The sequence below is a fragment of the Eptesicus fuscus genome, chromosome 17 (genome assembly GCF_027574615.1).
Source record: "Eptesicus fuscus isolate TK198812 chromosome 17, DD_ASM_mEF_20220401, whole genome shotgun sequence".
Lineage (NCBI taxonomy): Eukaryota > Metazoa > Chordata > Mammalia > Chiroptera > Vespertilionidae > Eptesicus > Eptesicus fuscus.
The window spans coordinates 15,351,594-15,369,251 of NC_072489.1; the positions used below are offsets into that span (position 1 = coordinate 15,351,594).

At 43.8% G+C, this 17,658-nt stretch overlaps 1 protein-coding gene across 1 annotated transcript in view; it reads right to left on the reverse strand.

Annotated features, from left to right (window-relative positions):
* Positions 1-841: 841 nt before the first annotated feature.
* Positions 842-17,658, reverse strand: part of KAT6B (lysine acetyltransferase 6B) — a 173,840-nt gene continuing 157,023 nt past the window's right edge. Inside the window, exons 14-18 of the mRNA XM_008145353.3 lie at positions 11,288-11,519; positions 10,818-10,977; positions 9,892-10,224; positions 7,521-7,812; positions 842-4,978 (exon numbers count right to left, since the gene is read on the reverse strand). Of these exons, the coding sequence (XP_008143575.2) occupies positions 2,418-4,978; positions 7,521-7,812; positions 9,892-10,224; positions 10,818-10,977; positions 11,288-11,519 (3,578 nt within the window). The 3' untranslated portion in view covers positions 842-2,417. The remainder of the gene's footprint in view (positions 4,979-7,520; positions 7,813-9,891; positions 10,225-10,817; positions 10,978-11,287; positions 11,520-17,658) is intronic.

Below are 17,658 nucleotides of genomic sequence, written 5' to 3' on the forward strand. Positions count from 1 at the left end.
CGCAGTATCTGGAAGGTTCTCTTCTCCCTTTGTGATGACAGCCCCTGCAGAGTGGTTTTGGAAACCCTCCCTCAGCTACCAGACTTTCCCCCACTGACTGTGCCGGTGTGGATGGAAGGGGCCAAAACATAAACTCCTGACACTCAGCCCAGAAGCTCTGTAACTATGAGCGAGAAAAACCCACGGGCGGGCGAGAGTACACGGCAAACCCTGCTGGGCAGCCTCCGTCTGGGGGGCGTGATCCTCCATCCTCTGGAGGGGTGTGCGCACCATCTTGCCTTTTGAGTTTTGTTCTGCATCGACTTGAAAGGTTGTGTCTGATCTGTTCAATGCCTGGCTTTTGTGTGGGTTGAGCCATTGGTGGAAAAGCAACGTTCTCCCCCCGAGAGGCCTCAGCATGACCGGCCTCACAGGAGTGGTGAGCACCCATGTTTACACACGTGGAGAGCATCCTGGGCCAGTTCCACATGGGTGCCACGTCACGCATACATTTCTAGGCTTGTTAACTGAATACTGTTTCAAAAGACAGAACTTCCTCTGAATTCCATAAAATAACATTTGAAAACATTGACACTTTTTTTGGTCTGAACTTCAGATATTAAATAAAACATCCAATCACTCACTCACCACAGAGCAAAACTTTCACACTTTTTTTTTTTTTTAAGAAAATGGTTCTTCAAACATACATTCCCAAATTGGGTGCGCTTTTTCTTGGTGTTATTCTTTAGAGGAAAGAAGTTGGCCACCACTGTACCCATGAGGGGAGTTTCACAGACGGAACCACTGAGGCAACTGGTATTTGTGCAGGATCCCTTTGCAAATGAAGATCAAAGTCAAAAAGAAAAAAACAAATTCACTTTATTTTAAAGACAATGATTGGCATACAGAAGGTATGCACTAGCATAAAATAAACTTTCATGTAAAGCATTAAAATCCATTATAAATTAACTTATTAAATAGGTATTTGGTATATGTGATGGTTTTATTAGATATTACTCTTATTTATTGCCAACCCCCTCCCCCAAAGTCAAAACAAATCAGAAAATCTCTTCACTCCAATGTACACTAAATAATTTATTTTCCCAAAATGTGTATGTGTTCTGAGATGTGACACATGATACAGTTCCATTGGTCATTCTCTATCAATCATAATATGACAGGACACAAGAGGCTAAAAATGGCTCATCATAATTTATTTTATGTTAAAATGTACAGCTTTTTTTTATTTTTTGTGGGTTTTTTTTTTTTGAAGTGACTGACTAAAAAGAGAACAGATAAATCCGAGAGTGTCGCCGGCTGCTGTTTTATACAAGGGGTGCGCCTCTCCTGGTGGCCCTCACCGTCACCTGTACAGGTACAAAGGCTACAAAAAAGGAAGCAATATAAACAGACACAAATAACTTTTTTGCTTTTTTACATGCGATTTGTAAGCTTAGTTTGAGCTATTCACAAGCTACTTCTCTATTTTTCCTTAAAAAATAACTCCAATATTTTATAAAGATAGAAAAATCTACAGATGGAATGAAAATGTAAAGTTAGAGGCATTTCCATAAAATAGCAACTTTACACCAAATTCACTATTTTTTTTAAATCCTGCCAAGTATTTGGACATATATGAAATGTTTCAAAACCTGACAGATAAACACTGAGATATGCTTCATTCAATAAACAGAAGTCTGCATTTATAAAACAGAAAGCTGCCTTTTTCCCCCAAAGAAATCTGTCACCAAAATGGAAAAGGGTCTCAACTTTACACCAAACATTGAGCAATAAAACCCTTTTGACTAACCAAATGGTAATAGCTTTTATAGCTCTTTACAGTTTTATAATTAACAAAAATATAGTTTTTTTTTAAAACCCTCAAATTAGGGCACCCTAATCAAGGCAAAAAACTTAAGAAATGGCTTACTGTTAGCACAACACTTGTACAGTACTACAAAATGCACTGTCACTAACAAAGACATTAGCGGCATGCTGAAGTGTCACCTTAAACAAAATATACAAGAACGGAAATGCTAAAGGCATTTACATGGAGTGGACAGGGAAGGGAAGAAAGCTCCAGGCTCCGTGTTAAAACAGATAACTCGGGAGTGCGGGGCTGGATATCCACATTGTTTAATGGAAGCAGGCACGGCAATGGCTGCCTCCAGTGCAGTCCAGAGAGAGGCTTTCCTCTGCAGAGAACTTCATAGAAAAGGGACAGAAACAAAGGTTCCAAAAAAGAAAAAGGGAAAAAAGAAAAACAACTTGTATAAGGCTTTCTGCTGCATACAGCTTTTTTTTTTTTTAAATAAATGGTGCCAACAAATATTTTTGCATTCACACCAATTTGCTGGTTTTGAAATCGTACTCTTCGAAGGTATTTGTGCAGATCAATCCGAGAGTGACGCCCAGGGGTTTGTGACTGCCTATGTTGCCTACCTTCTCATGTAGGACCCATTGAGAGATTGTTTGGACATGCCTGTGTTCATGTAGCCATGGTGCCCGGGGGCCGTGTACATCATATTACCATGGGGTGGGGTCTGCATGGGCTGCTGGGCATATGGCTGGGTCCCCATCATGCCCATCTGCATCTGCATCGGGTACTGGGGCGTTTGGTTCATGTAGCCATGATTGCTGTGGTAGCCACTGTTCATCATCGGCTGGGACATGCTGTACCCATTCATGGCGTTGAGAGTGTTCATGTTCATGTTCACGGAGTTGACGTTGTAGGCTGGGGCTGGCATCAGGTTCACACTCATGTTCATGCCTCTCTGCATGGTTAAAGTCCGTGCAGGACCCTGCATGGCTACGGTCTGAGAGCGCCCATAGATCTGCGACTGGTGGGTGGCAGCGGCTGGTGACAGAGATGCCGATTTGGTTCTCATGGAGACGTGGCCCTTGCTGGCAATCTGGGTTTGCAGTCTTTGGCTGTGGGAGATGCCAATGTTCGATGCAGCCATGTTCCGTTGCAAAAGAGGCGGTGGCAGATTCATCGGAGGAGGAGTCAGATTGGGGGGTGGGGTCATGGTAGCTTGTGCTTGGGGTCCCCCAGGGACGGAGTGTGGAGACTGAGAAAGCTGAACAAGCCCTGTGTTACTTAACGGTGTGGACAAAGAGGCACTGTTTGCATAGGAAGTTACAGCAGCGGAATGGCTGTAAGGCAATGAATGATCAATAAGTGTGTTAGTTAACTGCTGTAGTTTGGCAAGGCTGAAGGTGGCGGACGGCTGTGGGTAGTGCCCGGCCCCAAAATCACTTTGACCCATTCGTTCGTAGAGGCCGATGTTGGCGTTGCCGGCCTCGGGGATCTCGGCCAGCTGCATGGGCGGGGTGAAGTTGGCGGCCATGCTGCACTGGGCCAGCTGCTGGCTGCCGCTCGGAGGCCGCTCCACCACACAGCCTTGGGGAGACTTGACGCTGCAGGTGGGGGGGGAGCTGATGCTGGTCTGCTGCAGCATGCTGCAGCTCCCGCTGATGTTGGACATCTGCTGGGTGACAGCACAGCTGCTCTGCGTCAGATTGCTCGAGGTCAGGTTGCTATAGGAGCAGCTGTTCTGTGAAGAGCCGTTGCCACAAATGCTGCCGCCCATCGTGGAATCATAGCTGCTTGGGTTTTCGTAGTTCTCCGTTGTGCTCTCGATGCTGCCCAGGTCACTAAACCCGCTGTCAACGACCTGCTGTGAGTGGTCTGAAACCGACGGGACATCCATCATCGGACTGGTTTCCATGTTCTGCAAAGATGGCACTGAGATGGCACTTTGATCTGGGCTGATTTGGGCATAGCTGTTCTCCAGGGCAGGGACGCTGGGACTGCTGACTGAACGCACGGACTGGCCAGGGTGGGAATGGACGGATGAAACTGGGCTACTGTGGTCTGACTGTTGGCAATCGTCCAGAGTGGCAGCAATCTGTGGACTTTGGTCTGAATGGGTGTAGTTCTGTAGGCTTCTACAGGCCTCTTGAGTCTCGGCACAGTCCTGAAAGGCGTCCTCCTGCTCGCTGTTCTCCTGGGTCAGAGACTGCACGGCCTGGACGGTCTCAGAGTCGATTTCCATGGCTGCTGTGCTTGCCTCTTTGAACTCCGAATCTGCGCCTTCGCTGTTCTTTTGGTCCTGTTTCTGGGCCTGTTCGTCGGGGGCCTCCTCATCAGACTCGGGCGCAGTTTCAGTGTCCGCAGTAAGCTCCTTAGGTTCACTGTTACACGCAGCTGCAAGGTCAACGTCACAGTCCATTAAGACCTCTGGGTTTGAATGACTAGGCTGGACACTAAGGTCTAAAAAAGCCTCCTGGTTTTCCAGTACTTCTTTGAAAGCTTCCCTGGGGCGCTCTTCCTTCTCTGCCTCTGTAGACTCCATGTGGCTGTCGTCTTCATCATCAGCATCATGACCCTCGTTGTGAGACGGCTCTTCCTCTTCCTCCTCCTCTTCATGATCATCCAAACGCTCAGGGTCCTCTCTGTCCAGGCAGACTTCTGGTTCCTCTTTTTCCTGACCTTGAGTACCACTTGGGTCTTTTTCTACATTTCCTTCTTCTTCTTCTTCTTCCTCCTCCTCCTCCTCCTCCTCCTCCTCCTCTTCTTCTTCTTCATCCTCCTCATCCTCCTCTTCCTCCTCAGGTTTGATTGGATCGTCCTCCAGAGTTTCGCCTGGTGATTTATTTGGACTTACAGGTGCACATGTGTCCTCCTTTCTGTTTTCATCCCGAGGCAGCAGGGGTTCCACAGCTTCCTTGACTTCCTCCTCAATCCTGGTGGGACTGGGGCTGCTTTTGTCTTCCAGCGCCTCCTTCTGTTCTTCCACTGTCACCTGGTCATCAGGCTCCATGGGTGTTTCTGGAGGGGTGTACAAGTTCAGTTTAAATCCCGTCTTCCTTTCTTTGCTTGGCCGCCACTTAGACAGACCACGCTTTGATCCTTTTGGCCACACTTGTTTGCACTTTAGAGGTTCAGGATTGTCTCTACTGCCTTCTTTCAAGTTATTTGCATCATCCATATTGTCTTATCGAGGAGACAAAGGGGAGGAAGAAAAACAAAGTCTTAGAAAGCATAACCACAAACAACTTGAATTCATTCCTCTAAATTAATTAGCAAGCACTGCTTTCAATTTAGCATTTTAAGACTTAATGGTAAAGACATAATCAAGACTAATATAGAATAATATTGTGGTATAAACTGAGTAAATCACCCAGGTCTGGGAAAATTATATATGCCATATACAGACACGTGCATTCTCTCTCTCAACAAAGCTGTGCTTTTTATAGGAAGCACATGGATAAACACAACAATAATAAACATATTTGATTTAACAAACAAGATATTCTCTGATGCCCGGAATTGCACATTGTACAAAATCCACTGCGACATTTACAAACTAGGAAATACAGGGGGAAGGGGTTAATGCCAGCCCATGTCCACATCCTCACTGCACTAAAGCAATGAAAGAGAAGCCTCCCTCACATATCTGTCCTCAGAAAGTGAACTTTGGTTTGTGGACAATTAGTGAATTTAAATGCTCTCAGATGACATTATTTACTTTGATTTAAATGTCCTCTCTGACATAAAAATAAACTGTGTACCTCTGAAACAAATGAATAAATAACTAAACACATCTGTAATCTACTATAGGATCATCATTTTTGCATGACATAAACTATAATGTATTTAGCATAAAATTATTGAGCATTTAAAGCACAGGTATTCCTTTTATCACTAATTCTGTCCAGACTGTATTTTGGATCAATCTGCTGCTCAAATGTGTGGTTTGAATACTAAAGTAAATAAAAAACAAACCATAATTGTCAAGTTCATTTTAGTTCAGCTGATTTTATTTTTACTGTACCTGCATGCACATGAATATAAATATGTAAGTATAGTTTTATAGATATAAGCAAACAAGAAAATATAGCAAACGAATAAATATAGATATAAAACACCCAAGTCTTAGAAAATTACAGATCATGCTGATCTTCTGGTCGATGTAAAGAAAACACTTTACAAAGAGAAATAGCGTCATTAGGAGAACAAACTTGGGAGAACTTATTTTGGGGAACAAAAATAAGATCTAATAACCAACGTGGAACAGAGATCCCTTTTGCCAGAAGGGAGTGATTTCTAATCCAATCAGTGTAGAGCACGGTGAACTTTTAGATCATTTGTATAATAAAAAAGTTACACATAAACTTACCTGCAAGTACTACATTCAAATTGACTAGCTGAAGAGAACACATATGAATGTGGACAGAGCCTTCAGAAGCCAGAGCACAATACCTAGTTAACAGGCGTCTCCAGATGTTCAAATGGTTTCATTTCTGTTCACACGGGCAGGTGGGCGCCACGCTAGCGGCCTGATTTCTACATTCTTATTCCAGGTGCTAGTGGACCTACCGGCTTTTAGAGGAAGACCTCTCTAAGTCAGAAGATGAGTTTTCTCATAATTACTTTTTAAGAAAAAAGATTCTGAAAGGAATCAGATCTGAGCAGGCCACTTAAAATTTCTAAGGCAAATCGCACCAGTGTCCATTCATTTACCAGCTCCTGAGAAGACAGCTGACAACTGGCAATAGGCTCAATTTCCACACAAAAATGACCACTTGTTGCAGCGTGCTGCCGCCGCCGCTGCTGTTTACATGTATGTTTGTTTAAAAAACTAAAGAACAAGGCTTGGTTTCTCTATACATATATATGATGCCATTCTCTCAGCAAAATATTGTATCCTGTTAATTAAGAAAGTCAAGAAGATGCTTGGTCATATTCTTAAAATTGTGCATTTTCAAAAGCTAGAGTGACAGCCCAGGGACATGAGATGGCCTGTTCCCTAGATGGGAGTGAGTTTTTGAATACAGTCATTTCAGCAGTAGAGAGCCTGTCCCACAGACCCTCATTACTCGGCTGGGACCCACAGGCAAGGGATGATTGCTTTTAAATAGGACATTATGTTGAGGGTGCTTTTTTTAGAGGATGGGGTGGAATGTTCCTGGCAGCAGCAATTGTAAAACAGTAAGTTAAAAGGAAAGACAATTTCCTGATTTTGACATTTCCTGTATTATCAAAGCTACTAGTGATGGTGTAAGTTTAGCTGATTCTTGATAATATAAGACACCACTGATTATAAGATGCATCATCAACCTACTAATATTTTTCCAGGAAAAAAAAAAGCTACTGAGTTCAGTGCTCACACTGATAATATTATATGCACTGATTTCAGAAATACTAAATGTGGGGGAAAGTACATATTAGAATCAGGAAATGCAGTGTGTTTCTTACTGACATACTTCAAAGTTTTTGGGGACAAGTCAATTTCCGGAACGTAAGATGAACCCATCTACAGGAATGTTGGGCCTTAGGAGTTGTTTAACATAAAACCCAATTCCAGGAAGAAGAGCCAGAATCTTTCATGAATGAGAAAGGACAGGTGGGCACGTATTTCCCGTGGGTCCACACATCCTCAGGGGTGCCCTTGGGCAGGACCCCGGGTGCCCGTTTTTCGGCAGTAATGGGCAGATAGTCGCAAGGGCAAGCTTTTTATAATCCCGCCACTTACTTCGGTAAGGGTCAGCATTCTTAAAGCAATGATTGTCTCTTCCTCCCCCTTCCTCTGTCTGTCTCTTCTTCCCGGGCGGATGCTGGAAGGCCTTCCTCAGGACCGGCCTCCCGCCATCCTCCTCCACTTCAACCTCACAGGTAGGCTCCAGCTGCGGCATTGGCCTCTCTTCATCCGAGTTGTCAAAGGGCTCATTCAGCACTTCCGTCGTCTCGGAAATGGTCTCGGTTGTTACACTGCTGTTGATCCTCCTGCGTTTACGACCCCTTTTCTTCTTTAGCACAAAAGGCCTCTGAAATGAATTCCAAACAGAATACATAGAGCTCATGAGAAATTTAATGGTTGAGTCGATATGCAGCAAACACGCGAGTCTAAGACTCGCACACATAAAGGCTTCTGTGCTGCCTTTGTAGTTAACCTTCCATTTGATGTTTAACATCCCTCTCGGGCTCCAACTACACAGGCAAGTGTTTTCCAAATAAAACAGTTGTTTACTCAAGCAGATGCTTTGAGAAGAGAACATCCTAGAAGCTTAACTGTAGATTTTAAAAGCTAAAGTTTGCTTTCCTAGCATATATTTTCCAATGGTGCCTGCTGGCTTCACTATCCTGTACATCATAGCTCTTAAGGCACCACAGACACCAACTTTCTATAAATGTTGCAATAATTAACTAGTCACTGGGTCACTCACTGAATACTTGATAACTGCTCAGGGAGCACCTACTACATTGGAAGCACCCTCGGAAATATGATGGTACACAAGACTAGCCTCCTTGTTCCCATTTCGTAACTTCAGGAACAACGAAAAGGGTGCTTAAAGAGAGGACTAAAATGGTAATAGAGTCATTTATTGGTGGCTGCAGGGATGTCAGCAACTGATAACTTTATAAAATATTTTAATACAGAAAAATCTAAACAAAGACATGAGATCTGCCTTATTTATGTAAGATACAAACTTTTCTTTTTCTAACTGCACTACAGATCGGCACAGATGACTCCCTGTAACTGCAATCATAAAACATATTTTCTCAAGTAAAAAGAATTTAATGATACAAAACTTAAAACTAGGAATAACAAAAAGATTGGCTGCTAAAATGTAAATCTGTCAATAATGGGTCCAAAAAATTACTGAAAGTACATTGCAAAGAAGGGTTCAATATGCATGGTTAAAATTCAAACTCTAGGTAACCAGTACCCAAGAATTATTGTGTCTTACATTTTTAACTCTTTGAAAGTTCACCAAAGTGCACATATAAGCCTGATAATCATATCCTATAATTTTACATTTATGGTTATTAATTTCCCAAGTGGCCAGCCCTCCCTAATCCACTAGAATTTTCCCATCATGAGGAGAGCCAGTAGAAAGCGCTGGTTTTCTTTGAGTCATCTTATATAATGGCAGTCCATATTGTGTCCTGGATGATTCTGTTTTTTTCTGTTTTTAAAACAATTCTCTTTGTTTATATACATAACACATGAGGACATTTTCCTTGTAAGAAATCAAAACATTGCATAAGTCTGAAGTCCACTTTAAGGGATGCTCCCTCCACCACCTCCCCACGGCTGCCTTTCCAGGGGACGATGGCCGGTTTGGAGCTGGGAGTTAGAACAGCGGGTTCTTTGACAAATGCCACACAGGTTGGCCTTGGGGCGGCGTCTTAGCTTGTACTGTGTTATCTCTATTGGTCTTGGCTACACTAACATTATCTGGCCCCTCTCTATGTCACAGATGGAGATTGAAGACAAAGATATCAGATCTGGGTTGAGTCTAAGGACACAATCAGTTTTTTACCTTCTGCCCAGGTGCATGTAGAGAAACCACCAGGCCACTAAGATATGAGAAGTTTCAGTAATGTGCACTTGGCCACAAATGCAAAATACCAGCATCCAAATGAACGGCCTAAAGTAGCTTCTAAAAATTCTATGCCAAGAACTAGAACAAGAAATAGCACCGGGAGCGCTGGGCTGGAGTCGAGCACTCACCTGGTTCTGGCTCCATCTCTGATGAATTGTGTGACTGTGGACAAATCTCCTGGCCTCTCCAAGCCTTGGCATTTTTATCAAAATTTGCTGAAGGTCCTTTTCTGCTCCCTCAGCCTCCCTCACTCTAGCCCCACAAACCAGCAGGTGGCAGTCACCACTAGACTAGAAAGCCAGGCTGCTCCTGGTTTCCTGTCACAGCACTAACAAACCTCAAAAAGTAAACAATCATGACCGTAAGATAAACGATGATGATACGTGATCAGTGGGACTGGATACAAACACACTACATCTAAAGAATGGAGAATGAAACAAATACTAATAGAATGTTTGCAATGCCCGGATTTGACTGAAGCTGACTCACAGACTGAAAATCTAAACAGACACATACCTTTCTCTTTATGGCAACTGACTGTGGTTTAGTTAATCTTGGAGGAGAGCTTTGAATATTTTCTTCTTCCTCTTCTTCTTCCTCCTCCTCCTCCTCTTCTTCCTCTTCCTCCTCTTCCTCCTCCTCCTCTTCCTCCTCCTCTTCTTCACTGCTCTCTCTGGACAGCTCCATCAGCTGCCCTGGGTCCCCTGCCACTGGCCGGCTCTCCGGGGAATGCAAATATTTATTTTTCGATTGTACTTTTGCAGGTGATTGCCTACTGTTAGTTCTAGACGACAGGATTTCTTGCTCCTCCTTTTCCCAGCAGGTAGCTTGTTCCATTAGCCGCTCAGCCTAAGGGAGGAGGGGGGAAATGGCAGGCCGGTGAGAGGGCAGTTAGGCAGGCAGAGCCTCTAAGGATCAAAGGCGAAGGAAGCTAAGTCATTTCTGCTCAGGACAGTCAGCCAGCCAAGCAACATTCCAGCTGCATCATCTCAGGACTCTGACATCAGTTAGGATAACAAATCAAAGGAGATTGGGTTTCATGGGATATTTAGCAGTATTAATGATGCAGCGAATTGATTTGAGTCCTTTATCAGTACATTACATGCTCACTGGCATGGAGCACTTTAAGCAAGTTCATAAACACAAAGAATCGATTGACACTGCAGCCTTGGAGCTCAGCACCAAATTTGATCTGATTACATGCTGTCAGTAGTGAAAAATGCTGCTTTGTGATCAATGATAAATGTTTCATTTTTCATACTCAATTCAATAAAATTATCATGTCTTAGCATGCAACCTCAGTTAGATAAATTAGTGCCATATCATTTCACAAGCTCTCTCTACATAACCAAGCTTTTGACAATGATGTTAATGACTTTCTTAGTTTAAGAATGCTCCAAGATTGAAATTACACAACTTAGGTTGATGAAGCCAATCATTACCTCTTTTTCAGCTTCCCGCTCTTCTTCAGAAACTGCGGCATTAGAAATTAAAATTGGGGTCCACCTCAGACTCTCTGGATCAAGTTCATTGGACCGGGAACAGGTTTTCAGCTTTTCCATGTGGCCCAGTATTAACTTTTCCCTTCTAATGATAACAAATCTGTAATGTGATGAGGCAGAACAAAGTGCAATCAAAAGCTGAAATTTCATTTCACCTTCATGTAATGACATATGCTAGCACTAATATTACCAGGGTGAGGAAAAATCAGAAAGCTCATCAATGCAAAGGTACGGTAGATTGAAATTTGACCAGCAAAAAAGTATCGTTTCCGGTTTTCTTTGTAAAAGAAAGGTTTTAATAATACTGTTGGGGAACCTTTAACTAGATTGAATCTGCCCGACTCCAGGGGTCCTTCCTGGTGTAAGATGCTTGAGGGGCCACTGGGGTTGCCCAAGGCACCAGGACTCACCTGCCATCCCTCTTGTCAATCATGTGGAGGTGCTGCAGAGTGGTGGCAATGTCATGTGGGCACATGCCCGTAGCTCTGCTGATCGCCTTGATGCTGATGTGCCTCTCGTGGTGGTGGAAGAGATATTCTAAGATGACGCTCTTCCAATAGGCCAGGTAGGAGAGACGGCCCAGGTCAGAGAGCGGCTTTTCAGGAGACCCTGCTTGGCCTTCTCTTCTAGAAAGCAAGTAGCCTGGGGCAGAAAAGGCAAAGTCAACCTCACGGTGGTGTTTTCAGACATTGAAACAGGGGCCACTGGAAATAACGTAAGTAGCAATAAGGTACAAACATCCATGAGAAGTGCGCGCATTTTACGTATGTAGTCTCTTCCCAGGTTCAGTGCTTTGGTCTCCATGAAGTTATGCTTCTGAATCTTTTATACTGACACTACGTCAACGCATACAGCAAGCGGGAGCATTCCAAACACACACTGCGGCACATTTAACAACACCGAGGCTGAAGTCATTGCTCCTGAGACGTCTCAACAGTCCGGTCTCACACCAGCTTTAGATTCTTTCAGAAAGTAAATGTCAGGCACTTACTCAGAAATCCCATCGAGGGGCGACCCCAAACATTAAGGGGAAGTTGTTTTCCGCAGGAAGGACCTAATGACCCTTTGACAGCTGGGTCTTAATAAAAGAGCAGGGCCTCCGAGGACTCAGATTCTATATTGCTTGTTATGTTTAACTAGCCGACTGATCTGAAGCTTTGTTTTAAGACTAATGAAAGAATGTCTTTTAAGTCAACTGCTACAACTCACATGAGCTTCACTAGCTCTAATTTCACCTCTTTCATGCAAATTAATTTATAATCCAAATCCAGAACGTAATTCCTTTGAATTAAAACAAAACAACTCTCTTAAAGCAAACTGCTTCATGTATACTCAGAAAATCCCGGAGCAGGGTGAGCTTTTGAGTGTGCATTTCACAGCATTACTGTGAAGGTTCATTGGCAAAGGAACTTTAAAATGAGAAAAACTTTAAATCCACTTGAAGGTAATGAATGAAAGCTGGCGGCTGTCTCGGTAATTAAGAGCCACTTACGGAGGAGAGAAGAAATGCTAAAACCTAATGGTGTCTACCTTGCTCTAATTATCTGTTTCAACAGCCTCACCTTCATGAACTTTCTCCATTTAAACAAACATCAACCACATACAGTAGGTGGCAGCAATTACAAAACCATGCTAGTCTGTAAACCACCCAAAATCTTCAGCATTTTTCTTCTTTATCTACATTTCCAAAATGGCTGCATTCTCAAGAATTTTCTCGATTTGGGATTTGTTTTGTTACAATGAGATCAGCTTCTGATGCATTTTCCTGACTCTGAAAAATCACGGTAAGTAATGCAGAAATTACAGAACAAGAAATCCAACCTGAGCCTAGAGGGGTGTAACATACATAGCATTTTGCATTTTGATGGTTTTCATCTGAATGCCGTTATAAAGAACAGGCAGATATTTAACTTTAGGTTTTGCTCCAGTATTTTGACTTATTTGTCTCTTTAACACATGTTTAAGTGCAAAGAATTTGATTGAATGCAAACAAGCACCACACAATTTCACAGTCAGACCACCGATCACACGTCCTGCGGCTCCACACAGGCTCCGGGAGCGGTGTCAGGAATGCTAACAGTGCGGCCACTGTGCCGAGTCTGTCCCGCCCCTACCGTTCGTGCCCTGTCAATATGGAGAAAAGCTCTCTGTTGCCAGAGTACAAAGGGTGCCCAAATCACAGAACACAGATAATTGGCACATCCGTCACCTGCCTCCTAAGTGCTTGGAACATGCTGGGAAATTTACTCAGTCAGCTGGAGGTACTCTGTACTCCTGGAGGGAGAGAACCACAGAGCCATGGATATGGAACTATCCCCCTTTTGTCCATGAGATCCCACAATTAAAAGTCCCCTGCAGTGACTGCCAAATTCCCTAGCCCCTCACTGATTCTTAGCTGAACCCCAGAGCTGGGGAGAGAAAGCACACCCTCCTCCCCAAGCCAGCAGAAAGATTTCTGTATAACGCAAATGGTCACAAGGTGGTATATCCCCCACAACAATGAGCAACCGTACCCCGGAAGTACATGTGTTTCTTTGTTCTGTCTTCTCTTCCCACAATCTATACTCTGGGACAAGAGGAAGCAGCCAGAACCCCCCAAAATTTATTTCACACAGCTGTTCATGCTTCTACACCCCGAGCAGGACACAGATGCACAGTGCCAGGCCTGGGCTGACGTTGGTCTGTGGAGAGCCTTTAGGCATAAACCTGCCAGCACTTGCTATTCCCACCATGTCGAGTGGCTGTCTTGGGGGACACTCCCTTGGACACAGTCTGCAGAGTCCTGGCCCTTGGGGGCCGAGGAGGCAGCAGCCTGCCAAGTGCACAGGACTCAGAGCAAACACCTCCATCCACACCAGCAAAAGCATCAGCAGGTTTTCAGGGGTGACAGACACCAAAGTTAGGACCACCCTGTCCGACCTCACCGTGTCGCTTATAGTTACATAGCCTTTCCTTCTCCTCTCTGACCTCACGAAACTCTCCAGGGGCTTGCAACAATGAAAGGAACCTATACTAAGAGCCATCTGTAAGTCCACAAAGTCTCCTCCTGAAGGAGAGACTTTGGGTTTAAATGGAATAGAGTTCCACAACCAGAAAGACCAAGGATACATTTCTGACTAGGTAAGTGAAATCACTTGTAATTCACTGAGTGTAGAGCTGAGAAGAAAAAGTTGTGTCATGTCTACTCCATCTGTGCACTCGCTGATGTAATATGTAATTTAAATTTTAACCACGACAGGCACTTTTCCTCAAAAAAGCTGTAGCCGGTGGTGGCACTCCACCACTTTGACCGTCAGGGAATGTTTTAAAGAATTTCTTGCCATCTTTTGTTTCCTTCTACTTTACTTGGCTTCTCAAATCATAATTACTACATAGCTAGCGCATGGACAGAATAATTTTTGGTAAGAATGTTTATTTATTAAGGAATTACAGAGATGCGGTTGTTTGTTAGAGCTCTTCAATTTAACTTACCAAAAATATTCCAAAAAATTGATCTAAGAGGCAGGGAAATAAAAAGCACTTATCTTGGAAGCGGGTAGGTTATCCTGAAGCATCTGAAACAAGTACAATACACCCCGGTGAACAGACTCCCATGGTGCTCTAACACCGTTCCTTAACTCAGGGTAGTTCAATCCGAAAACCTGGGCTATCCCTGAGGGAGCCTGGCTGTTCAGACTGAAAGCAAAGTGATGTCTGAAGGATAAACCCCAGTAGCTGCAGGATAATTAATCGCTGGTGAAATTATTCCCTTTAAATTGTCTGTGAGCCAGAGGTGCTGGTGAGCAGCACTTACTCTGCAATCGGGAGACTTGTAATTGAAAGCCGACTGGCCCGGAAACGCCTCACCCCCAGCAGCTATCTGGATACTAGTGAAAGCTGGCTTCCCCTTTTGTTCCAGGGGAAGGTGAGGACAGTTTTCGTGCATGGACCACACACTGAATTCAAAAGGTTATCAAGGTGTTTGCACATAAAGGACAGGTAAGAACAATGGGATGTCTGCAAAAGGCAAGCATTTCTCAGCTTTACCACAGGGGACCCAAACTCACCTCACCCCTGTTAAGGCTGACATACTGGTAGTAAGAGAATCAATTATCATGTTAACTAGCCCCGACCCCTTGTGTTTGAAATGGTTAACTCCCTCCGAGAGAGAAAAAAAACAGTAGTAGAGTGTTGCCTTCCCATAGACAGATCCATTAAGATAAGGAGAAACTATCCAGACAAGGTCAAGATTAGTTTTTTGCAGACCTAAATTCCCAAATTAATTGAACTCCCAGCATATTAACTGCAAGGTTAACCCTCCTAAAATATGAAACATTCCTTCCTTTTAAACTAGTAATATTTCAAGAATGTGGACTGGACCAGAAGTGAAATAATGTTCAGAGGCAAGGTGTGGACATGGATAAGGATTTACCCCCACAAAGGCAGCCACCCCCTCAGCCTTGGGCACCTTCATCTTCTACCATCTGGAACAAACCAGATGAACTTCCTCAAACACAAAAGTGTAAACTTTGGCAAGCGACTCCCAACTCCCATCTGTCTGAATTGTGTGTTTGGGCTAACTAGCTGCTTTTAGGAGGAAGATAATCTTCAAGGATTACACACCTTTCATCAGACACCTGTTTAGCTCAGCGAACCCTGCTGAAAGGTTCGTATCAGTAGACAGCACTGGATTTGCAAGCCTGGGAACTGACACCAAACCAGGGATTTATGGCAGCTCTTGACCAGAGGAAATCCAATAGCTCTAACCATGTATCTCATGATTGGGGATGGAAATTCACTGGTCTGCACTCATCTGTTACTAGTATCTGGCTCTGTGACCAAGTGGATGAATGGCATGTCATCAGTTTAAATAGTGATAAATGAACTTCACGGGCGATTTATGTCTCCTTGCTGAAGTTCTGTGGTGATTTTGCAATTGGTTTAAAAAGGAAGCCGAACCTTAGCTTTCCCATTGTTTTTCTTCTTAAAAAAAAAAAAAAAAGTTTTACTGATTTTAGAGGGAGAGGGAGAGAGAGAAACATCAATGGGCTGCCTCCTGCACGCCCCCTACCAGACATCGGGCCTGCAACCCAGGCCTGCGCCCTGACCAGGAATCTCTTTAATATCTGGCTTAACAGAAAACATTCTCACATCTGCTTTGGTACTCAGTCTGTTGTGATATCACAGGTCATGAAATTTCCTGAAAACTCCACTGCACACTCGTGAGAGGATGAGAATGAAAAGGACAAAGAGTAAGTATCCCAGTATTACTTTGAAAATAGTTGTGACTTTGCAGACTCTCTGAAAGGGCCCTGGGGATCTCCCCGGGTCCCTGGACCATACTTTGAGATCTGCATTAAATAAAACATAAGGATAATTTTTAAAAGTTGGATAACAAGGCCACGGGTATTATGAAACAATATGGCATTTACTGAATAGAGTATGGCAGATCAGAGGCGCTATAAGTTGGTTAAGAGCAGGGTTCCAGAGCTGGACTGCTTGGAATGGAATCCAGGGTCCACCATGTGCCATATGTGTGACCTTGGGCAAGTTATTTAACCTCTCTGTGCTTCAGATCCCTCATCCATAAAATATGGAGAATAAGCATACCTATCTCTTAGGGTTGTTGTATTAAATGAATCAATACAGAGCGTGAACAGTGCTCTGTATAAGTGTATAGAGTTTCTGTAATATGCAAAGCATTGTTCAAGCTCTGTCTTGATTTATTTATTATTATTTTTTTAAAAATATATTTTATTGATTTTTTTACAGAGAGGAAGGGAGAGGGATAGAAAGCTAGAAACATCGATGAGAGATCGACCAGCTGCCTCCTGCACACCCCATACCGGGGATGTGCCCGCAACCAAGGTACATGCCCTTGACCGGAATCGAACCTGGGACCTTTCAGTCCGCAGGCCGACGCTCTATCCACTGAGCCAAACCGGTTTTGGCTGTCTTGATTTATTTAATACAACAACCCTAAGAGATAGGTATGATTATTCAACATATTGAATAATGAAATCTCAAGGTGATCATTTGGGTGACTAGATATCTTTTATGTATGGGGAAGAAATAAAATTTGGACAGAAGAAAAGAGGCAGACGCTCTACAGAGTTGGATTGGAAAGAGCTACCTTGCTTTTCTTACTTTTGCCTGAGGCACCTGAAAACCACTCCACTCACTCCACTGCCTCAGACAGTTCTCTTCATCCCCCCACCCCCAGCTAACCACCCAAGTATAAATTTAATTAAAGAAAGAAGCCATGAAAAACATTTATACGTATATAGTGCCTCAGGAATGATCTCAACAAACTGGCGACAAAGTTCCCAGCAAGCACAGTTCTGTGCCCCACAAAATCCCTTTGGTCCTTAAGTCCTTAACTTCAAGGACTATCCTCAGGGAAACAGCAAGCCCGCCCAACCACAATAACAATGACTGCTTGAGGGCTTCGGCAGAACCAGAGACAGTCCCAGGGCAGATGAAACAAAGACCCAAATGTGCTAGAAGACCCAAATGTGTAAGGCCTGCGCCAGTCAAACCAGAGAGTGGAGACAGTGGTCTTTGGGGAGGAAGGCTGGCTGCCCTGGATCACACACTGTCTGTTTCTCTAAGCCTCCTTTTTCATTTTCAAGATCTCCCTTCTCAAAGATCCCATGAGCTCCTGGCTCCAGTGCTGAGCTCTTCCTCAATTATGTGCAGGGGCCACTGGTCTTTCTTACTGAATTTCCACTCCTCCATTCCCTCACCCCCCACCCCTAAGTCCTCTCTAGAGAAGAATGGTATTCTTTTACCTCCCACAAGA